The sequence below is a fragment of the Hyperolius riggenbachi genome, chromosome 10, assembly GCF_040937935.1.
Source record: "Hyperolius riggenbachi isolate aHypRig1 chromosome 10, aHypRig1.pri, whole genome shotgun sequence".
Lineage (NCBI taxonomy): Eukaryota > Metazoa > Chordata > Amphibia > Anura > Hyperoliidae > Hyperolius > Hyperolius riggenbachi.
Window position 1 is genome coordinate 42,672,652 of NC_090655.1, and position 24,661 is coordinate 42,697,312.

At 42.2% G+C, this 24,661-nt stretch overlaps 1 protein-coding gene across 7 annotated transcripts in view; it reads left to right on the forward strand.

Moving 5' to 3' along the window:
- Positions 1-15,230, forward strand: part of PPP3CB (protein phosphatase 3 catalytic subunit beta) — a 101,810-nt gene extending 86,580 nt beyond the window's left edge. For 4 of the 7 annotated variants that reach the window (XM_068257389.1, XM_068257390.1, XM_068257393.1 and 1 more), the window contains 3 exons: positions 348-445; positions 9,879-9,908; positions 13,083-15,230. In XM_068257389.1, coding sequence (XP_068113490.1) covers positions 348-445; positions 9,879-9,908; positions 13,083-13,258 — 304 coding nt within the window. In that variant the 3' untranslated portion in view covers positions 13,259-15,230. The remainder of the gene's footprint in view (positions 1-347; positions 446-9,878; positions 9,909-13,082) is intronic. The other 3 variants (XM_068257392.1, XM_068257394.1, XM_068257395.1) reach the window with 1 other exon arrangement.
- Positions 15,231-24,661: the final 9,431 nt, after the last annotated feature.

The following is a 24,661-nucleotide window of genomic DNA, read 5'->3' on the forward strand; positions in this document are numbered from 1 at the left end:
AAGGAAAAATGACTAAATGAAAAGGTTTCAAAGCCTTGCTTGTCCTCACATACTGCAAGGGTAGGCCAGGAAAGACTTTAACCTGGCTGATACAGGTTTACCATGAACTGCTCTATTAAATCCGAGTACGGTAAATATTTCTGCCTCTCTTTACTTTGATTGCTCCTTTCCTTCCTTCAGAAGCTGTTATGGCATGGGGTGATTGTGCCACAGGACAGTGGCACAGTGATTTCTCAGTTTGCACTCTGCTTGCTTTCAGAATGGTTTTATTTAATGAGATCTTCATATATGTGTGAAACAGACATGTGACTTGTGTCTTTCTTCCCTCCCTCTGTTGTGTCTCCTAGGGAGGAGAGTGAAAGCGTGCTGACGCTGAAAGGATTAACCCCTACTGGAATGCTGCCCAGCGGAGTCCTGGCAGGAGGAAGACAGACTTTACAAAGTGGTAATGACCAGCAGCTTGCCGTACCTCAGATGGACTGGGGCTCCCCTCATTCACTTTCTAATTCTACAGCCAATGCATGCGGGGAATTCCTTCTTGTTTTTTTTTAGCTCTTGTCTCAGTAGCTAACGTTGTCACATTGTTTAAAGTAAACCTGAGATGGACAAAATAAAAAAAATACATACCTGGGGCTTCCTCCAGCCCCCTTCAGGCTGATTGTTCCCTCGTCATCCTCCGCCACCTGGATCGTTTGCAGTCGTCCCCCCCCCCCCCCCCCCCCAAAGTCCTCCGATCTGAGACATACATGCATGCACCGGCCGCATCCCCTATTGCCAGGAGCGTTCTGCGCTTCCGGTGACGGGGGAGCGCATGCGTCCAGATTACATCTGCGCCAACTGGAGGACTTTCAAGGTGGGGGCGAAATTGCAGATGATATGAGCGGAGGTGGATGGGGAGGGAGCGATCAGCCTGGAGGGGGCTAAAGGAAGCCCCAGGTATGTATATTTGTTTTTCGTCTGACTCGGGTACACTGCTTTTCCTGTGCAAAGGTGGCGTTAACCGCGGTGCAAACCATAAAGATCTGTTTATCGGACAGCCTTCCATTGACTACACACCAAATAACCTAAAACTGATTTAGTGCATGTGAAAAAATGTTTTCCAAAGATGAAAGCTAGGCAGGTTTGTGTCCTGCTAAATCGAACCTAAATCACTATAACCTGGAAGGCTGCAGTTCAGATAATGGTTACGGACCGTGGTGCTGTGTGCTAAACGTTGTCTGCTGCTAGTGCTCTCTGCAATCGTTCCCTCTTACAAGCCTTCCCATCCTGCTTTTGTCTCTTCCTCCTCCTTAGATGCAGCTGATTCTTCCTCTGTCCCTTCTAGCCCTCCTCTGTGTAGTAGTATGTAGTTGTAGTGGTGTATGTGGAGATATGTCTTGTCTGTCTGAAGCCGTGGACATGTTGCATTTTAGGGGTGGGCGCCTCTCTCACACATAAGATGCATTTCTGTACCAGTACAGGGCGTGTTTTGTAGTTGTAATAACACAACGAGATGATCCTCAAAGTATAAAAGTGTGCCAACATTCTGCATTGATCTGTTGTATTAAATACGTCTAGAGGTGCCCATTGTCGCTACAATTTCCTGATCGATTGTTCAGTCGATCGGATGAGGTCACCTTAATGCTGCCGATCGACTAAAAATGATTGTTTTTTGGATTGCTTATCATTTCCCCTCTGGTGGTGGTCCCAAACAATCGTTTCCAATCGATTGAACAGTCTGTCGCTCAGGAAATTGGCTCGTTAATGGACGATTTAGAATTAAACGTGGGCTCTTGTGCATTGAGGAAACGGCAAGACTTTTTTTTTGTCTTGACATAAAAATTGAGAAATGTTTATCTGCTTTGGCCATCAGATATGGAATGCGAAGCTTACATTTAGGTAACATTTGAACCAGTTCTCATAACAGTCCTCATACCTAATCCTTCCGCTGTTGCAGTACGGTCAATAAGAAGCAAATAATTCTGGCTTGCATGCATATTTTATGCAAATTGTTTGCAGCTTGAAACTGGACCCAATCAAATGCACTTCCTGCCAGTTTCTAGCTGCCTACAATTTGCTTGACATCTCCATGCAAGCTGAAATTATTTACCCCTCACTAGGCCAGATTTATCAAAGCATTGCATTCAACAGTTCTAACCAGCAGGAGAAGCTGTTCTGCATAAGAAACTTCTTAATTCCTACTTAATAGCAGCAGTTTAGCATGAATTTCTAGAACTGCACTACAGTTAGGAAAAGTGCATATTCATCCCTAAACTGCCGCAGGTTAAGAAGTGCTTAAACAGCCCTTCTACAGATTGTACAGGCTAGGCATGATCCTCCCCCCTGCTGAATTCCTCACTCAGAGCCTGCCAGTATCAATACAGCAGATGTATTGGTTACCCCAGCAACCGCAATTTCCCTAACACACTACACTGTGAGAAATCTTTCTAACTCCTCCTATTTTGCAACAGTTTAAGAAGGAAACTGCACTATCTACAGTGGCATAGCAATCGGGGTTGCAGAGGTAGCGGCCGCATCGGGGCCCCAAGGGGTCCTCCGTCAAGCACAATATTAGCTCTCTATTGGCCCTGTGTTGGTAATAATCACTTCTATAGTTGCTTTAAATAGTAGTAATCATTAACAAACTTTTTCCTATCTACTTTCACCTCTTACACTGTGGAAATCCTTGGCAGGTTTTGGTGCGCCATTTCAGTTATGTATATAGTGCTTGGGGGGCCCATGTAAAACTTGCACCAGGACCCATAGCTCCTTAGCTACGCCACTGACTATTTAGTCATTTTTTAGGATGTCTGAGACAGTCCTGTACTAATTTCTAAAAACCTACCAATAGTTTGTCTCACTCTTGATAAATGTCCCCTCTCACTCAGTGTTCTCCCCAGAAATTTTTTCCAGCCGGGTGGCATGAAATAGTAGCCGGGTGTTACTGCATTGTCAAACTACTGTGAAGTGACGTAGAGGGAAAAGGAAACTTATTCATGGGCTTGTCTGCATCATCCATGAGCTGAAACTCATTTAGCATGCATTGCTCTGTGAGTTTAAATCACCCCCAATGAGTTGAAATGCTACTCAACAACTCACTGCTGTAGTGTGAAAGTCTATGGACATTCATGTTACCATGTTTAATGCATACCATGTGCAGTGTATCAAAACTGACTGCAACTCAGTGTGAATGAGCCCTGCATGTTTTGTAGGGAACCTCAGTCATTCACAGGTGGGGTAATTAGTGTCTCAGGAAGAGCCGATTAACTACCTCTGTAGAGTTCTACAAAACATGCACTGTTGGTGGGCCTCGAGCAGAGGGTTGTGGAACACTGCTCCACAAGAACACGTGAGCAAGTGAAAAGTAATATCAAACCTGCATTGGTTTGGGGTTAGCTTATTTGGGGTGGTTGTTTGCGTGCTGATGACTGGGAAGTGAGATTGGCACAAAGCCAGGCTAATGGTGTGTTATTTCACCACAGGAGAACTGGTAATGGCTGCACAAATATAGAATTGTCTGGTTCCAGGAAGAATACTCTAATGTCCATTTCAGATAGAGAGTATGGCGCTGCACATATCCCTAATCAAACATTTAGAGATGCCAGACCGTCTTTGCACTGTACCACAGCATGAGACCTGCTAGGCTGTGTTGCACAGCAGTAGTGAATTTAGCTATGAGTACATAGTTACTCGTAATTAAAATTTTAATTAGATAGTGCTGCCTGCTGCAGGGGAGGGGTTAGCTTACCTATGCCGCTGCCTATAGCCAGTGCGGTCCACGTAACTCCACTACTTTGGCCTTCAAACCTTCAAAAGTAGCGTTGCGTGGACTGTGAGTGGGAACGCACTGGCTATAGGTTGTAGCATAGATAAGGTAAACTCCCCCTTTCCACCGCAGGCAGTGCTATATAATTTCAATTACATCAGTAGCTAACATCACTGCGTTTCCTGGTAGAATGCAGCTTGCTGATTGCCAATTTCTCCATTAGAATATGTGCAGAGGAGTCCATCTTTGAAAAACACGGTTGATTTTTTTTCCATACTGATATCTAGAGGAAACTTAAAGTGTACCAGGCATGAGGCAAAGCTACCTAAGGATAAGCACAAAGGTATGTTCACACTGGATCCACACTCTGTGCACAAGGGCCGGTTCATACTGGATAGATCAAAAACCCATCCGTGTGACAACTGAGTATTACTAAGGGGAGTTGATTAGGCGCTGCTATTGGCTTTCCTGCTGCTACCTCTTGTATGTGGGGTCACCCCCTGCCCATCAACATTAAAAATACTGTAAGAAAGATGCTGAGGAGCGCTGGATATAAAATAATCATACATTTATTGATTCTAAATATCTTAAAAAGATGGAAAAGCTCTTTCCATATACTGTCAATAGGTTAAACACATAATAGACCAAACAATCTCATTTACATATTTGAATATATGTAAATGAGATTGTTTGGTCTATTATGTGTTTAACCTATTGACAGTAGATGGAAATAGCTTTTCCATCTTTTTAAGATATTTAGAATCAATAAATTAATGATTATTTTAGAACAGCACTCCTCTAAACATCTTTTTTACCGTGTGAAAACTGAACAGTAAAGCGTATCAGTTTTTATTGGGTATCAGTTTTTGTTCCATGACCCTCCGTTCCGTTGGTGCGCTTTGAATACTGTGCATCCTTTGATCCTGAAAAATAGCTTCCTCCCGACACTTTCAGAATGGGCCAAATGGATCTGTTCCAATGGAGCAATATAAATGGATACTATTGATTAATATAGGATCCATTCACATATACAGTTCCCTGGGGTCTAATGCCCCCTTCCCTCCCCTATACAGTTCCTGGGTGTCCAATGCCCCCCTCCTGCCTTTATACAGTTCCTTGGTGTTGAATGGCCCCCTTACCTCACCTATACAGTTCCCTGGTGTCTGGTGCCCCCCCCCCCCCCTCTCACTTATACAATGCCCTCTCCTTTATACAGTTTCCTGGTGTATAGAGGTTCACCTCCAGTATAGCTTCCCTGGTGGTCTACAGTGGGCCAGACATAATTCACCACTTGCAGGCTAAATGTGAAGGCTCCGAGGTCCAGATTAGGCCCTCGGGCTGGTGTTTGACATGTCTGTATTAAGGGGCGTGACTGGAGTGGGGAAGAGGAGGGGCTGGGAGTGTGATGGGAGAGAACATAGAACAACAAACACGCAGAGGTATGTGGGCCCAGCATGAACGTACCTCTGGGCTTACCTCGGGTAGTTTTGCCTCAGGTCAGGTATACATTAAGGCAGATATCGGTAGTGCCGTGCTTCAGGCCTAGTAGAGGCGTCTTTGGATGTGCATGAGCGGTACCAGAGACCCTTCTCAGCCTGGCAGCAAGGTAAACTGAGGCCCCATATACAGCCAACCCAGACTTCCTATCTGCTGCTGAACTCAAAATTCCTATCCTTTCTTTTCATTCTCTTATCCAGCTGCGGCTTCTTTGACATGTAGATGCTTTCACTGTATTTTTGTGCAACAGCAATGTTTAAAGCCCAAGGTCAAACAGGGTTTTGTATGCATTCGATAGAATGTTATTTTAAATCAATTTGTGTAATAATTAAACCTTAAAGGACACCCGAGGTGAAAATAAACTAAATAAACAATTGTATCTATCCTCCTCCTAAAAATGACTTTTTAAGAGTTTGCAGTGTTATTTTACATTTAAATCTACTTTTTAAGTTTATACTGTTTTATTGTTTTTGTTCAATCACACATTCATTGAAGTATGCCAGAGCTAAAATCTATAGATCCTTTTCATTTCTTTCCTGCTCTCAGAAGCCATTTTCTGCTAGGAAAGTATTTTATAGTTGTAATTTCTGTAAGGGTCACACTGTAGTCTGACCCAGTCCTGACTCAGACAGGAACTGCCACTTACATGCCTGATGTTTAACTCTTTCAGGTAGAGAAAGAAAAAAGTAACACAGAATAGTTATTTGTGTGCTAGACACTGTACAGACACATGTCACCTCGGGTATCCTTTAGATATGTCAATTCCTGCTGCATGGATATTTCTCTTCCTTAGCAATCTACAGCTGCCTGCGCACTCCACTCCTCCCCAGTCATTGTGAAGCCATGACTCTATAGCAGAATGTCAGCCATGGTTCCTCATTACATCTCTTTATTAAAGGTTTCAACATAGAATTAAAGGCTGAAGACGGGTTTCTCATAATTTGATACAGCCAGCCTGTGGGTAATGAAGCGGGGCAATAATACATTATTGCTGTAACCGTCATCTTGTCTATAAAACAGGATCAAACATATTTTCCTGCAATAAAAAAATATGCTTTGAACATACAAACATTTCCTACAACAAAGTGCTGTATTCGAGGGGTTAGGCATGTCAGAGGGTAAAGATAGGGAGGAGAGCATAGGACAGTGATGGCTAACCTTAGCACTCCAGCTGTGGTGAAACTACAAGTCCCATGAAGCATTGCAATACTCTGACAGCTTTAAGCATAACCCGGGGAGGCAGAGGCGTAATGGGATTTGTAGTTTTGTCACAGCTGGAGTGTCAGTTGGCCATCACTGGCATTGGACGTGTAGGGTAAGGAGGAAAAATGAGGGGCGGATAGAAGAAATAGACAAAAACATCCTTCAGTCGCATTCAAAGCAATGTCCCCATTGTGAATCCACTATGTAATCAGTACCAGTAGGGATTAGATTGTGAGCCCCTCTGAGGGACAGTTAAAAGGAAGCCGAGGTGTGTGACCTATGGAAGCTGCCTGGTAATCTTGTCAGATTTGTCATAGACATCTGATCTGCATGCTTGTTCAGGGTCTATGGCTTAAAGTATTAGAGGCAGAGGATCAGCAGGGTAACCAGACATTGTGCATTATTTAAAAGGAAATAAACAAGTCGGCCTCCGCATCCCTCTCACCTCAGGTTCCTTTTAAAGGGAACCGAGGCCAAAGCTCAGGTTCAAAAAGAGACATTTACCTGAACAGAGGAAATCCTCATAATTCTATTCTGATGTCCTCGCTGAGCGAGCCCCTCCCCCTTCTCTTCAGAGCCGCGCTCCTCTCCTATTACGAGTGTGGCTGTGCACAGTAGAAAAGAACTGCTCGTTCACGAGTGTCTCTGGCTTACTGTGCCTTGCGGGAGCGTGCTCGTATGGCTAATGTGCAGCCGCACTGAGGAAGAGGAGGCTATTATATGGTTGGAGACAATGCCTTGTCACCAATCTTCCGGGGGGGGGGGCTCTCAGCGAGGGGGAACATTAGAGCACTGAGGGAAGCCTCAATAAGATCCTGGGGCTTCCCTCCATTAGGTAAATGTCTCATTTTGTACCTGAGCTTTGGCTCGGTTACACTTTGTGACAAGACAATATAGTACCCCTATATAAATAATAGGGAAACCAAAAAAGAGCAGATACACATACAGCTAAAGAGTGTAAAACAGCGTAGTCAGGTCACCAATTTAAACAGCCTTAGAACAGGCCTGGCAAAGCATAGTGTAAACCACTGTTACAGCATAGACAGAAAAGCCAGGCATTGGCGGGAATCTATCCAGGCTGACCACATAGTAGTATAGGATTCTGACTTATCGTTGTCGCTGCAATTAACTCCTCCATTCGCATGATTTTATGAACGTCAACTGGTTTCAGCTGACACGCAAACGCCTTTCATAGCGCATGCCCATGTGAGGAAGAGTGGCTCCAAGTGCCTGGGAGTGAGCAGACTGCTGGAGGAGAGGGGAAATCTGTGAACTGGTATAGCAGGTGTTGTACTTTTTTTTTTACTTTGTGAAAACTACAATGTTAATGTTTTATGTATAAGTAACTTATGACTATTCTATTACATGCATATAGAAAGCTGAGCCTTAGCTGGAGCTTTGATAATGTTTGTCTTAAATAAATGCTTTAGTCTTATATTGGTACTGTTGATGGATTAACATAATTGGTAAAGTGGAACTCCAACCAAAACTTTTTGTTTTGTGCATAGATTGAGGAGGGGCTAAAACAATTCATTGTCACTGAGGTTTGTTCCCATTTTGGAGAGCAGTCTCCTCACTTTCTGAAGAGTTGTGATGATCGTGTTTAGGAGAACTCAAGGAGAAGCATGTGATTTGTTTGATCAGCTAATAGATTTGCAAAGCTCTGATTTCCTGTGATCACATCCTGCTTTAGCACATGATCATGACTAGCAAATCAAGAGACTGGCATATCTATCACCTGACCAAACTGAACACGATTTTCCATGAGTTCTCCCAGACTAGGCCATCGCTACTGTAGAGAGCACCCCACTTGCATGGATAGGAAGTGTGGAGTTTCTCACAATGGAAGTACAACACAGGTTTAGAACTTCTTCACTCTACTTCATGAACTGTTTTGGCTGCTCTCAGTGTTCCATTTGGTTTGGAGACAGATCTCCTCACTGTTGAGGTCAACCCAGTTACCTGAAATAGAGGACAAATAAATCTCCATCCTGGAGAAAGACGAAAGGGGAAATCCTGTGGCTATTCTAGCTCTTTTCCCACTCCAGGCAGAAAACAAGGAATTCAGGAATTCTACCTGAAAGCAGAGATAAAGTCAGAAAATAAAGCAGCTCAACCTATAGAAGGACTAGTGTATTTTTTTTTTTAAAGCCTTATGTCTTTAACCATATTGGCGTTATAAACCAAAGCCGGGGGGGGGCGGAGGGGGTAGAAAATGTCAGAAGCGGTAATCCAAAGCCCGGGAGGTGTGGGAACGCAGCGTAGCCGCAGTTAGAACTCGCCTGGGACCCAGACGCTTGCAGCTTGTCTTCCGGTCCTCGGAGGCTCTCAATCCCTCGGGAGAGATCAGTTAGTCCATGGCGACAGACGGCGATCTCACCATACAGGTAGAATGCCACCTAGAGGACTGGAGGAAGAACCCTAAAGCTTGATCCTAGGGAGGTGAGTTCTGTGCAGGGGCTGCTGCAGACTCTCTGCGGCATGATTTTTTTTATTTCCTGCTTTTAGGGTCTAAAAAGCACATTAAAAAAAATTGTACCACTTTTAGACCCTAAAATCAGGAAAGAATCATACCGCCAGGGAGGTTAAATTACGCAGCTTTACAGAGGGGCACTTCTTGGTCACAGATGGAGTGGATTCAGGCCTCTGATTTCTGGCCAAATGCCATTTGCCACATCCAATCCAAGACTCTATTCAGGTGAAAGGAGTTGTGCATTGCCACTTCATTGTAATCACTGTAAGCGGTCACCACTGCGATTAAACAGATTGCCATGTTTTATAAAAGGCCAGTCGTAAATATGCGATCTGAGAAGTAGCAATCAGCATCCAGATCATGACTTTTTATAAACTGACCTCCGGGAGTTTGTGTTCGAGTCACATGAAAGCAAGAACTTCCTCCAGCTAACTAACATTTACTTTAAAAAAAAAATGCATAAAAAATTTGCTCTATTATGTTCTTCACTGTTCTCCAGCCTCAATCCCCACATATTCATATTAAAAGATAGGACTTAAAGCATGGTTATTACTACAACTTTGCTATATGTTGGGCTGCTTTTTTTGTTTGATTTTAGTTGTGCTTTATACCAAATTCACTACTCTGAAAAAAAAATCATGTAACTTTTTTGTTTAAACATTAATTCCATGTAACACACACATGAACAAATTCATTTTTCTTCTCATAATACTTAAATGTAAAAAAAACAAACATACATTTTCTCCCCACTTTCCATACTTGCTAGCCGGCCATATAGCATCTCTAACAAACATATCCCTCAAATGCATCTGTTGTGTACTGGAAAATGCTGGGTGTAATGCAGACAGTGGGGTGGAGGGTTATAATACAGAATTGTTCATTGCCTTTTTTTTTGTTATCCGATATTACACTTCTCATCTTTTTCATTCATTTTGCATGCATCTGCTTACTTCTGTACAGCCACAGTTGAGGCAATTGAGGCTGATAAAGGTATGCTTGGCGTCTTTGCTTCTGGCAGAGATCTCTTTGGGTTGGGGGAATCTACGTTTTATGTGTGTAGTCGTTACAGTTTTACCTTGCACAACCAGAGATGGATCCTTTTTATTGATCCGTCCTCACTCTTTTTGTACTTCAGACGAGTCAACTGTTTTTATTTCATTACCTGTGGCATGGTTTGTAGAGTAACTTGGATCTGTTTACACTTCACTAGAATGTTTCGTGTAGTTTGTGCTCTGTGTTTGTGCAGTGGACAAAGGAAAGATCCATTAGTCTTTAGATCCATTTCTTCTCTCAAAGTTCAATTTGTGCATGACCTCCACCAAATCATAATTCCTATGTGACCTATATCTCTTTCATGTGGTTGTCGCCGTTCTGGTAGTGCAAGATATGTATTTCTTTTTTCCTGTATTATGTTTTGTTTTTCTTATTTTTAATGAATCCTGACACTTTTGAATCCAGTGAAATAAATAGTAGAATTTTAACTTGTGAAACTTTGCAAGTACCTTCAAATCTGATGCATCTTTGACATGGATGTCATCCTGTCATATTGGGCTGTAGAGTCGATACAATAATAATCTGACTCCAAGTCCGACGCCTCAGTCTATGAAACCACTGACTCCGACTCCAGGTACCCCAAAAATTGCTCTGACTCCACAGCCCTGGTGACCACATGAGCATTACCTAACCGTAGTGTTCAATCTAAATGCAAACAGAGATTCTTTCATTGCATAAACCCAATACTGTTGTAAGCAGGGGAATGCAATCTCTGCACTAATCGGTGTTACTGAAGTTCCACTTGTAATACAGCTGGTAAGTGATCAAAATGAAACTCTTCTTTTGTGTAGAGTAAAGCGATCCCTTCAGATCTGCTCTGTACGTTGCAAGGATTAATGTTAACACAGAAATCAAGTGTTCCCGAAACGGACAGATGGTTGTTTGTCCACTGCCAACTGTTGGATTAGTTTAGTTGTTCAAATTGCCCTGGCGTCTTTGCATTACAGGATTCATGCGGCTGGGTGTTGTACAACACATGGCTCCTGTGGTGCTGCCTGTTGCAACGCTGAACACATTTATTATATTGATTAGAGCAATGCACATTACTATACCGACAGAAATCCCATCACTAAGGCCAGATTTATACCTTTTCCACCTCTGAGCCAACTTCTTGTTCCAAGAGTCTAGTTTCAAAAGATTTTATTGACAAATTAGTCAAAATTATCGTACTGCACAGAATATGCAGTTGTATCTCCAGAAGGAAATCGGGAGAATATGACAGGTGAAATGAGACGCATGCAATAAGAGGCCAAGGAATCATAATTGACAAAGACACAGAATCGTTATATTAGGCTATTAGAAGTATCTCAAATTTCTAGAAATGACTATCAAATAGGCATACTTCAAAAGGAGAAGACCATTATCCTGAGGCCTGCATTGTCAACATATGTAAGCCAAGGCTGCCAGATCTTTGTAAACACCACCATGGTATTGAGTCCAAAGACAGGGAAAGCTGCAGTCACTGTCTTGTGACATGGCACCTTACTGCCTTGACAATGTGATGTGCCAACTGCGGAAACCTTTAGCCCCCGGGGTTTATCCCCAGACAAAAGCAGAGGATCAGGGGAAAAAGTTTTATCTAGAACTGAACTAATGAGGGCAGCTACATTAATCCAATAGGCTTTCATCACCGGACAGAACCACCACACATGTACTTGTTCCAATTCTGTGTCCAACCGCCATAATCCCATTCCCATATGTGACATCCGTATACTCTAGTCCCTCTCCTTCATGCGCAGCTCTTTTTTTTTCCATGTTCTACTCTCCCGAGCCTGTGTGTCCTTTCCAGAAATCTGCCCATCACGGTTAGTGTACATGAGATGAAGGGAACAAAAGGATTTTTAATTACCTGGTGATTTTTTTTTTCCAGCCCTCCTGTAGTCTGCCAGCTTCCTTGATGTCCTCCTGGTCCCCCTCGGTTGTGCTGCTGTCAACTCCGTTAAAGTCTGCGACTCAGCTCAGTCACGGACTACTGGGCATGCACAGTCCGTGCACTGCACCTCCCCTATTGTGCGTTCTGCATATGTGCTGTTTGTAAGACTTTTAACTGAGCTTGTCCAGAGCGCTCCAGGCCACAAGAGCATGATGGAGGAGACATGCAGTCCAGAACAGCACATGCGCAGTGGCCCATAACTCAGATGGATCGCTGACTTCACAGCAGCGCAGCACATCGCACCGGGAGGACATGGAGGGAGTCTACAGACTACAGAGGGCCGGAAGAAGCCCCAGGTAAATAAACATTCTTTTGTTCCCCACATCTTAGTTGTCTTTTTTCTTACCAAAGTGAAGTTTCATTTTAGGTGGACATTGTGTCTTTTTAATTTTATTTACAGCTGTGAAATTTTTTTAAGCCATTTACAAATGTAGCTGTAAAAAAAGACGGGTATCTTTGGTAAAATGTTATATACTATGCATGAAAACCATGTCAAAATGAAATGCAGTTATAAATCATCTGCCAGAGCTTTGGCTTTGAATGTATTTTACTTCATAACTGGAGTTCATTTTAAAGCAGAGTTTCTTAGTAGTTAAGGAACCCTAGGAGGACATGTGGTTTGTGCATACTGGAAACCAGGGCTGTGGAGTCGGTACAAAAATCTTCCAACTCCGACGCCTCAGTTTCTGAAACCACGACTCCAACTCCGGGTACCCAAAATTGCTCCGACTCCTCGACTCTGACGCCTCAGTCTAATACTTAACAGGGCTGTGGATTTTGTACAAAAATCCTGCGACTCCGACGCCTCAGTTTCTGAAACCACGACTCCGACTCCGGGTGCCCAAAATTGCTCCGACTCCACAGCCCTGCTGGAAACTGTGTTCTGTCCAGTGAAAATATTACGAGATTCTGATCATTTTTTACTTTCCAAAAAATTGCTATTCTGTGTGGAAAAAAAAACCTGAATATGTAAACTAAAAATATTCAGGATGCTTTCATTTCTATGTATTTGAAAAACTGTAGTGAATCATGTAATAACTGTTTCATAACTCCTAAGTCTCTAATTTATTTTACATTATGGTTCAATCTTTTCTGTATTTCCTTCAGTCAGTAGTTGCAATATAATGAGCTCTACAGCATGAAGATTAGACACTAACGTTTCACATTTGCATTTTAAGCAATACGAGGATTCTCACCGCAACATAAAATCTGCAGTTTTGAAGAAGCAAAGGGATTGGACAGAATCAATGAAAGAATGCCTCCTAGGAAAGATGCCAGACAACAAGACGGTATTAATTCAGTTAACACAAACGCCAAGGAAAATAACGGGACTGGCAATAACAATGCCCAGTGACTGCTCCATGTCCAGGTTTACTCACATCTTGCCTGAGAAGTCCTCCTAGATTCATGCTTTGTGATAGAACAGCTTCGATAGCAAGTGGGCACTAGAAGACCTCCTAACAGACAGTCCAAAGTCGTGGGAAATGCAGCAGGTTCCTGTGTGCAAACTTACATGGTTTCCAAGACGAGCTAAATTAACTTCTAAGATCCTGACACATAACATAGGCAAGTTTAGAAGCTGCCACTATCTGGTCTGATTCGCGGGAAAGCTGTTTGTCATGAAAGCACATCTAGTGTAGCATCTCACGCTTATCATTATTGACACTCAAGTTTACAAATGGAAATCTTTTTGCTTTTTTTTTTTTTTTTTTTTTTTTTTTGTTCACAAGCTAGATTTTTTTTTTTTCAAATTCAATTTTAAATACATCCCTCAAAAGCTAACTATTTATTTAAAAGACATTGGTTTATTAAATGTCTTTAAAAGATAGATTAGAATTGTCTTAAAATATACCGAGGCTGCAAAATGTATTTTAAAATAAGAAAAAGAAAAAAAAAATCTACAAAACTAATGCCAAAAGTTGTTGGCTTCTCTTCAATGCTGACCTCAGGTGTATTAATTAGATGTTGCAGTTTATGTATTATACTCACTGTCTTTTTTTTTTTTTTTTTTTTTTTTTTTAGTTTTAAAGATTATGGAAAGATTTCTACATAGGAACATTTATTACTTGAACACAGATCAAATAAATATTTAATTTCAATACTTTTTTGCCCGAAAATTTGTGGAGATTTTTTTCATCCCTTTAAAATAAAAAATACAATTTTTTCAAAAAGGATAAAAATAATAATAAAAATATCATAATTGTTCAATCTAGGGTACTTTTAAATTGAGCAATGTACATTTATGTTAAAGTAAAAAAAAAAATTGATTCATATCAAGTCTGTAAAGCTTGGCTTTGTATTTTGTGTATGCATGGTTTCTTTTTTTTTTTTTTTTTTTTTTTTTTTGCAAATATTTAATATATAAACCTATGATGCACAGGAACTGCATCGATAGGTTACATAGATGTTATGAATACTTTTTAGTTTATTGTGAGTATTAAAGTTGCTTCAATGGCTGATCACATGACTGAATAGCTGCAGGGTTTTTTTTGTTTTGTTTTTTGTTATCTTTTGAACAGATTTCTTAGGTCTGCATAGACTGCAAATGTGTCACGCATGGTTAGACTGTGCAGAATAAAAGAAACTTTCTCTGTCCAACCGTTAAAACATTAGTGACTGTAAACCAAGACTGCATGTTCATTTTTATTTTATATTTTTAAATATTTGCTGGACTGCTATGTTTGAAAACTCCAACCATTTACTTATTTGTTCCACAAATAATGAAATGTACTGATTTCCATTGTATTTTTGGTATATATTTTGACATGTACCTTTCCATCTTTGCAAGATCACTTGAAATTTAAGTCCATTAAGGGCAATCTCCTTTGAGTTTTTGATTTCTTTTTTTATTTTCTTTCCTCCCTTGTTCCGATCTCCTCCCTCCCTTATACGCTACAGACTGTACATACTCCTCATCTGGGTCAGACATTTTATGCATGTTCTGAATTATTGAAAAGTTTTATAAACCGTAGCACACAATACATTTTTGTGCATGGGACGCTGCTCTGAACAGTGTGTCAATTTTGTATGTTTCGCCCTTTTGCTTTTTAATATAATCTAGAATAAAAAGTAAAAAAATAAACTGTTCCCCCTCTCCCCTCCCCCATTGGCAAAGATTTATTTGCCACCCTGTCATGCAGAAAAATAAATGACTCAAACTCAGTATAAATATTTCATCGGGAACTTCTCTAGAAACGTAAGTCCTCTATAATAAAATGTATGTTTCTTCTATACTGCCAAACTTCTTCCTCTACAATATGCAACCTATTTGCAGGTGACAATGTATGATGTTCTCCCAAATAAACGGAAAATGTATTTAAAATAAATGATTCTGCCAGTTTGTTTCAATTTATATTCAAAGGCTTTATTGAAAATCAACAGGTTACAATGCCAATAGACAAGTCGGGCACAATCCATTCATGATAAATTAAGTTTAGCAAACCAAAACACAAAAAAATAAGCAAAGGGGTGACAATACTGCAGTCCAAGGAGAGGTATCAAATTCCACTTTCCTTGCATTCTGAAGCATATAAATTAAGGAGCCAGTAAAGATGTAGAAGGCAAATTATTTGAGTTCGGATTCTCGCAATAGGTAGTCCACGGAACCCAAATAGTATTGAATCTATCCAGGTTATCTATTGAGGCATAAAACAATCTGTCTGAAAGTCTAATGCTGTTCATTCTGTCAGTAATCGTTGAAATAGTAAGAGTAGTAGTTTCCATTTTGAGGCTATAGCCCATAATGCCGATAACACAAGGTACCTATGTAATTTATGAAATTTACCCGGGATCAGCAAATTAGGAAAAAATAACGGCTTGTTTTTTGGTAATATGAATATTAACCACTTCGGTACCAGCAGCCTCCGCTCCCCACCCTGGCGTTCTATGTAAATTGCCAGGGTGGCGGCGGCAGGGTTTTTTACATGTTATTTTTCTTTTCATGCTGCCAACTGAAAGTTGGCAGCATGAAAGCCCACTAGAGGGCGATCAGGCTTACCCCGTCGCCATGGCGACGATCGGGCTGATGTCATGGACGTCAGCTGACGTCCTGGCGTCATACGCCACAGATCTAGCCCTTTGCGCTGCCCGAAAGTGTTAAGTCCGGGCAGCGCAAGGCTCTGGCGAAGGGAGGGCCTCTTCCGCCGCTGCGTGCGATCGCCGCTTAGCGGCGGCGATCGAAGGCCACATGCAGCTGGCAAAGTGCTAGCTGCGTGTGGCGCAGTTTGTTTGAAGTGAATCGGCCCAGTAGGGCCAGAGATATGAGACTCGGCAGCTATGGACGAGCTGATCTCGTCTATACCGCCAGGAAGGTTAAGGACCAGAGGCTGCTGGTACACTAAAACGCCGCATCCCGACGAATCGCCACAAAAATCCACCGCTCTGTCCCCACCGCAGGCTGCTCTCTTGGCCGTCTCTATGACGGCAGAGCACCGTGCGCCGGTCAGGAGCCGCTTTCATTGGCTCCTGACCCTGTCACTCAATGTAAGCCAATGGGATTGGCTTACAGTAATGACAGGGCCAGGAGCCAATGAAAACTGCTCCTGTCCGGCTCACAGTGCTCTGCCGTCATAGCCTCTATGATGGCAGAGCACTGTGAGCCGGGCAGGAGCAGTTTTAATTGGCTCCTGGCCCTGTCATTACTGTAAGCCAATCTGGCGGGTAAAGAGCAGTGGGGACGTGCGGTGAATGGGAAAGAGTTTATGTCCGGTCAGAACCGCAGCGCCACCCGCCCGATGTAGATTTGTACTGCGTCGGTCCGCAAAAAGTTAAGTGAGAATATCTGCGAAACGAAATCATTCCAGAGCGCCCAAAACTCTTGAGCCACACTACAATCCCAGAAGATATGGACAATGTACCATCATTGTTACAGTTTCGAAAGCAAAGAGGGGAAACCGAAGGGAACATTCTATGTAGTTTCATTGGGGTATAATACCAGCGTAGCATTCATTTGATAGCCGTATCGTTCAGGACATTAGAAGAAGTTGAAGCTACATTAGCCCAAATCTTGGACCAAATATCTAGATCACATTCCTCACCAATGTCATGTTCCCATTGTAGCATATAAGGTAGTTTATTATCTGTGCCCACGCCAATCAGTAATTGATAAATTCTAGAGCTAGAACCTCTACTGCGCCCTTGGGTGTAATGCATGACCTCAAAAGGCCAAAGAGAGGGGTTTGTGGGATAGGGTTGTACAGTGATTGAAAATAATGTTTGATCTGACAGTAGCGGAACATTTCATCATAAGGGATAGATCTAGTAAAACGGAAGTGGTAAAAGGAAGAAAACTTATCAGATATCCAAAACTTATTAGCTGTAATGAGGCCTTGGTTTTTTCCACCATACAAAGGAATTGAGGGTTCTCTAGGGCGGGAGGAAAATCAGGGTTACCTAAAAAGGAAACCCGGGTAGAGAGGGCAGGGGCCAAATGAAGGTGAGATTGGGTGGGGAACCATAGTTTAAGGGAGTGAGCAACAATTTATATTAAGAGGAAGAATTTTGGAAATGATCTGCTTATTGGTGGAGGAAATTAAAGTGGGCAGATGGTAGGGTGCGATCGAATCAGATTCAAACTTATTCCAAAGGGGCAAATCCAAAGTTTGATCGATTTGGGGCTGATTTTGATCTGACAGGATGGAAAATCTGGGTCGATCTGCTGCTGGCAGCAGATTGATGGTCCATTGAGTTGCATTGGATCTAATGATCCAATAATGCATTTAGATCGATTTCCAATAGATTTCATTCTGAAATCTATTGAAAATCTGTTCCTAGTGTGTGGCTCACATCAGATAGATTCCTGTCAGATTCGACTTGACAGGCATTTGACAGAAATCTATCTGATGGTCGAATCTGTTGCAAATCTATAAGTATATGACCACCTTTATACTTGAGTCAATAAACAAAAATCCTGCTTAAGAGGGTCAAATATGGGAGTCCACTTATACATTAGGGTCTACAGTACATTATTCAATTTGTAAATGTACCATTATAGCAGCTGTGGCATTTGATTTGCATCAATTCAGAATTATTAGCATCACTTTGAGCATCCATACTGAAGTGTGCATAGCCAGTGGATAAAACTGGAACATAGAATATCAAATCTGAAATCTTACACAATATTGTTGTGGTATACAGGGCCCACATTTTGGAAGCTGTGACATTTGTTTTAGGTTGATTTGTGTGTGGATATAGTTGCTCTTATGGATGTCTCCAAAGTCCACTCTAGTTCTGTCATTCGTCATGCCCAGGAAACAGCTGTCTCTTGCATCTCTGATCAGTAACTTGTTCCCCCACCTTCTCCAATAATGTGCATACCATACATGCAGAGGCAGTGTGCAAGGTCAAGTAGCAGAAAACCACCCGGCCCGTGTGAAGTTGAGAAAAAGTTCCAGCGCTGATGCCCTGATTCTGGAGCTTGCCACAGGCTTACACCCCCCCCCCCCCCCCTCTAGTGACCAGGTTACTTTTCTAAAATTCAACACACTGCAGCTTTAACAGTGTATAGCACAGCCGTACAACTTAGCAGTCTTTTCTGCCCACCAACAGAGCTTTATGTTGGTGGGATCTGATTGCTGCTGTGGGTTTTTAAAACCATTTTTGTTTTATAAAAATTACTTTAAAAAAAAAAAAAATCACAAAGGGTACAGAGGAGGAAATGTAGAAGGGTGGTTGTAATATCACCCAGGCTTTTAGAAATCTCTTACAGCTAATTTATAAGAATAAATATATAACTTTACTGTATATGAAATTTATATATTATATAATGTAATTTATAAAAAAAAAATGTCACGTGTCTAAAACTGCCCACCTCTACCCAGCATGCACCTTGTCATTAGGAAGTCAGTGGCAAACTACCGCACTCAGCAAATTATACCGACAGCTTTCCGCACCACACCGCACACTTACCAACTGCTATCGCAATCACCTCGCACTCATTTACCGCTAGTGGTAATTTCCCGCCCGTCTCTGAACTACCGCACTCACTTTTATGCATCGAGGCCTTTGTGTATAGTGTGAAAGGCCTCATAGTGACATTAAAGCCTGGTGGTTGGCCACTTTTACCACTTCCATGTAGTATGAGGGCTTACCGACACAATCTGTTCAGTCTGTTGGCCCTCATTCTACATGGAGATGGTAAAGTTGGTGAGTGATTGACCAATAAAGATTGCATAGTATGCACCCTCACTGCAAGCAATGTGGCTCACAATGCTAGATGTGTTGTAGGTCATGATTTGTTGAAAGATCCATGACCATGAAAGGAGACCTCTTTATAACTTTAAGCAGAATAGGTGTCTGTACATTGCAATTTTCCCTAGCAGATTCTGTCACTTATCGAATCTGCCTTATGCCTGGTACACACTATGCAATTTCCCATCAGATAGATGGGTTGATAATTTCTGACAGATCTGATCGCCGATCATTTTTCTGATCACCTCTATGGAAATAGATCAGAAAAAAAAAACGGGCGGAAATCAGACCGGACCTGTCGGAAATTATCTATTCGCGTCATCTGATGGGAAATTGCATGGTGTGTACCAGGCTTTAGATTATTGCCCTAGCATAATTTCAATCGATTTGTGGTTGAAATAGATCAACATTACAGATCAAACAGGTTAGGGAATTTAGCGATTGAAGAGGGTGGGGCCTAGAGCTGGTGAACCCCCCTTTCTCTTACCCGGGCCCCATGCAGAGTGTTAGCACAGTGTAGTGCACTCACCTGTCTGGCAGGTTTCCTTCTTGTGCCTGGATCCTGGCAGCGTGTACTCCTGTAACACCACTGAGCACAACAGCCAGACAGGTGAGGGTGTTCAACTAATATTTTACAGGGTCCCCAGGGAAACAGTATAATTGCAGTAAGACCTACTATTGTGTAATGATTTTTTTTTTGTTTCCTATCATAAAGACACCTGTGTATAGTATGTATGTTGATCAGGGAGGGATTCATTTTTTTGAGCAGGTCAGGTGTCAGTCTGCCAGTATATGGTAGGACACCTGAAGTAAGGGGTATATGGAGGCTGCCATATTTATTTCATTTTAAATACCAGTTGCCTGGCTGCCCTGCTGATCATTCTGGCACCAGGTGTATCTGAATCAGCAGCCAAAAAAAAGCATGCAGCTAATCTTGTCAGACATCAGGCAATGTGCATTTAAAAAGAAAAATATGGCAGCCTCCATGTGTCTCTCACTTCAGGTTCCCTTTAAAGGACAACTGTAGCGAGAGTTATTCGGAGGCTGTCCTATTTCTCTTTTAAGCAATATCAGTTGCCCAGCTATCTTATTGATTCTTTGCCTCTAATACATTTAGCCATAGCCCCTGAACAAGCATGCAGCAGATCAGGTGTTTGACATTTATTATCAGAACTGACCAGATTAGTTGCATGCTTGTTTCTGGTGTGATTCAGACACCACTGCAGCCAAATAGATCAGCAGGACTGCCAAGCAACTGGAATTAAATAAAATTAATATGGTAGCCTCCACACACCTCTTGATACAGTTGTCCTTTAAATTTTGCTTCATAATGTAAAGGTCCCCCCTCTACATGGGTATTCTATGGAAACCTGATTATTATTATTTACTGCAAGGAATGATGGGCTACCACTCACAGCTCTTAGGTGTTTTGCCCCTACAGGTGAAGGGGCAAATCTTTTCTTTTGACAAGTTCTAGTAAGTATAAGCCACCTGGCAGCAGCCCCAGGACCATTCAACACCAATTGGTGTGAAGTCCTGGCTCTGTTGGTGGGCCCAGGACCACTCAACACCAATTGGTTTGAAGTCCTGGCTCTGTTGGTGGGCAGAGAAGGGGGGGGAGGATCAGTTGTGTGTTAGGTGGAACAGCCCTGCAGCATGGCCTTATAGTTCCTGGGGCAATAATATAAAGACTGGTCCTGAAGGGGTTAAGGGCTGCATTCGACCCGCAGGACTTGAGTTTAAAAACTGATTTAAACCTAAGATGGGCCAATTAGAAGATTTTATACTCACCTGGGGCTTCCTCCAGCCCAATGAGCACAGATACGTCCCTCACTTTCCTCCCGAGTGCCTCCGTTTGCCAATCAGCCCTTCTGCGCATGTGCGGAGGGGCCATGCATGCCCAGAAGAGCCAACTGGCGCAACTGAGCCAGATTACCAGGCGAGCGGCTCATGGGGCTGGAGGAAGCGCCAGGTAAGTATAAAACTGTGTACTTGTCAGGTACACTTTGAAGTGACAAGATGGAGGTTGCCATATTTATTTATACTTTAAAAACTATACCAGTTGCCTGGCAGCTCTGCTGATCTATTTGGCTGCAGTAGTGCAATTATTTTTGCGGTAACCATATGTAAAAACAAATTATAGAGTATATAGGGAGCCTCTTAATCAATTAGAAAATATTTATTGCACATACTAATATAACTTACACAGAAAAAAACCCTATAACCCTCCCCTTAAAAACAACCTGGCTACATACATATAGAGCTAAGCCCTGAACTAAAGGAGTGCACTCCTAATGTCTTTTAACAAGAACTGTTATCTTCAGGGCCCTCTTGATAGCTTATAGAGCTCAGTGTTATGCAGGTGGTAGCATGCAGAAGCCTCCAAATAGCATGTAAGCTGTTACAGCACTCCAACAACAAGCAGCAGCGTTAAGCAGGCGGTTTGTGTGCCTCAGTAGCGGTTAGTAAGCATTTTTCTATGCCTTCAATTCACCCCTCTTGGAATGCGTGGCTTTCTCCGCCATACGCTTACCCGACCATACAAGGTAAACATCCGGCTTAACCGGGACTCACGCGACCGTTTTGTGGCGTAATTGATGGGGCGGGTACTTTCGGTGTGGTCGAAGTGAACCGAGTTCCCAGTCTTCCCAGTCTGCCCGGCACAAGGGCACTCTCGTGCATGCAGAGACGCCGCGATGTAGTTCCTGCGCGGTCGGGGAGCGGGTGGAGGCAGATGATAGAGGCAAGATGGAGGCGGCTAGCACACCGCTGTAGCCCACGTGACGCGTTTCACCCGTATCCGGGTTTCATCAGACGTGACGTCACAGTCCTTCCTTCTCCCTTTTATGCGCATGAGTGGGGGTCTGTGAACGTTGCTAGGTAACATTAAAAACAGGCAGGGTTCTTGTCAGAGTATACATACACCCTCCAGTGGTGAATTAAAGAAATACTTTTAAGTTCATGTCACTGTTAAGACCATTTGGTTGCATAGCACCGCATCTATATATCCAGTAGGATTCCTTCTTTAAAAGTTCATGGTCATAGTCCCCTCTCCGTGGGCTTATGTTCAATTTATAGATTCCCATAGCTTTCAGGTGGTTTGGATCAGAATTATGTTCTTTTTGAAAGTGCATTGCGATTGGACTTTTTTCTTCCTTACTCAAGATATTATTAACATGCTCCTGAATCCTTTTCCTCAGCACCCTATGGGTTTTGCCTATATAGATTTTATTACAACTACATCGCAGTTGATAAATGACCCTTTCACTAGAACAAGATATATAGTCATTCACTGTGAATTTTTCCGTTTTATCCTGATTGTAAAATACATCACTCTTCACTACAAATAGGCAGACATCACAGTTGCCACATCTATTCATTCCCTTTTTCCATTTTCTTTTTCCTCTACTTTTGCATTTATAACCAAAATCACTTGTCACCAGTATATCATTTAGGTTTCTGCAGCGTTTAGCTGCCATATGTGGGTAGTCACCCACTATATCTTTTAAGAGTGAATCCCTGCACAATAGATGCCAGTGTCTGTCCAGGATCTTTCTTACTTCCTGGTAGTGGGATCCATAAGTAGTAACCATGCGTGTGCAACCTGAGGGGTAACATCCCTTTTCTTTCTTGTCGCGATTATAGTTAATCGCTAGGAGTTCTCTTCTATTCTTTAGAGATGCCCTTTCGTAGGCCTCATCAATTTTATTTTCAGGGTAGCCACGAGCCCTCAGTCTAATCCTCAAATCATTGGCTTCAGCCTCAAAATCTGCTCGTTTAGTGCAGTTTCTGCGACACCGCAGAAACTGTCCTGTAGGGACTGCCCATTTTTGGGAGGGTAGATGAAAGCTCGTGGCTGCAAGTAAGGTATTTCCGGCTGTTTCCTTGCGGTAAGTTTTGGTACCTAATTTACTACCATCTTTATAAATCTTTAGGTCCAGAAAGGGAATCTCTTTCATATCATAGGTAAAGGTTAGGAATATATTACTATTATTTTTATTCAACTCATTTACAAAGCGATGGAGTTCGGATTCGGTACCCCGCCATAGGACCAGTATGTCATCCACATATCTAAGCCATAATGCAACATGCTTCCGAAATTCAAACATATGTCTCACAGTTGTCTCCTCCCAGTAACCTAGGTGGAGGCAAGCGTAAGCCAGGGAGCAGGCTGCACCCATGGTAACCCCCCGTTTTTGTCGATATAGTTCTCCCTTGAATTCAAAAAAATTATTATCCAAAATCAATCTCATGAGGTCAGCTACAAATTCACAGTGGTCACTATGTGTCCCAAATTTCCTTTCGAGAAAAAAGTTTATTGCTTCCAGGCCTTTGTTATTAGGAATGGACGTGAAGAGAGACTCCACGTCCAATCCCACCAAAATCCAATTTTCTTCTATATGTACATCCTCCAGAGCGGCCAAAACGCTCTTTGTGTCCATCACGAATGAGGGTAGACTCTGCACCATATCTTTCACCTTTAGATCCACATATTGTGAGATTTTCTCAAGGGGACCTTTATTGCCCGAAACTATCGGGCGTCCTGGGGGTAACTTTAAGTCTTTATGAGTTTTAGGCAAAATATAAAAGGTGGGAATAGTGTAGTCTTCAACCAAAAGGAACTTCATTTCATTCTCTGTTAGGACTCCCTCAAGGTAGCCCCACATGAGTTTAGTATTAATTTTATCTATTAGAACCTTAAATGGATTATCAATAATCCTTTCGTATGTCACTTTATCGCCTAAAAGGCGTCTTACTTCTTTTTCGTATAGTTCTCTTTTCATTATGACCACGTTCCCACCCTTATCACTTCTTTTTATCTCTATTTTTGGATTATTTTGTAAATGTTTTAAGGCTTCTCTCTCTTTTTCGCTCAGATTGTCAAAATCTCTCTTCTTCCAGTTCATCTTTTTAAGGTCTTCTGTAACCAAATCTAGGAACATGGAAGTGTATTTATTACTATTCAATGGGGGAATATATGTGGATCTAAGTTTCAGTTTAGTGTGCAGAGGTTTCTGATCAACATTATTTTCAATTTCTTCAAAAAGTGCATCCAGGTCAACATCGTCCACATCAGTGGGCGAGGTTGCCTGGTCGTCATCTGTAGGAGTCTCAGCCGCTCTGGAAATGTACATTCTCCTAAGGAGTGCTCTCCTTAAGAACATTTGTGCATCTTTGTAACATTCAAATTCGCAGCCTCCTTGCCTGGGGCAAAAACTCAATCCCTTTCTCAACAAGGATAGCTGGGCGTCATCAATTACCTCATCCGATAAGTTTATCACATCAAGTTCCTCAGAGTTAGTATTTAATCCACTGGCGGGTGACCCGTCTTCCCTCTCATCGCTCTTGTCTCTACACCTTTTCCTCTTTCCTCGTTTTCCTCTCCTCCTTGTCCTTTCCCTAAAAAAGGTTCTTCATTATTCCTTTTATTTCTTCTATATCTATTTTTACTCCTACCTCTATTCTGATTTTTACTTTTTAGGATGCCCCTCCGTTGCACACCATCTGTACCTGAGGACTCGGCACCCGATTCCTCCGTGGAGTCGCCCCAGCCAACCCGTCTACCACC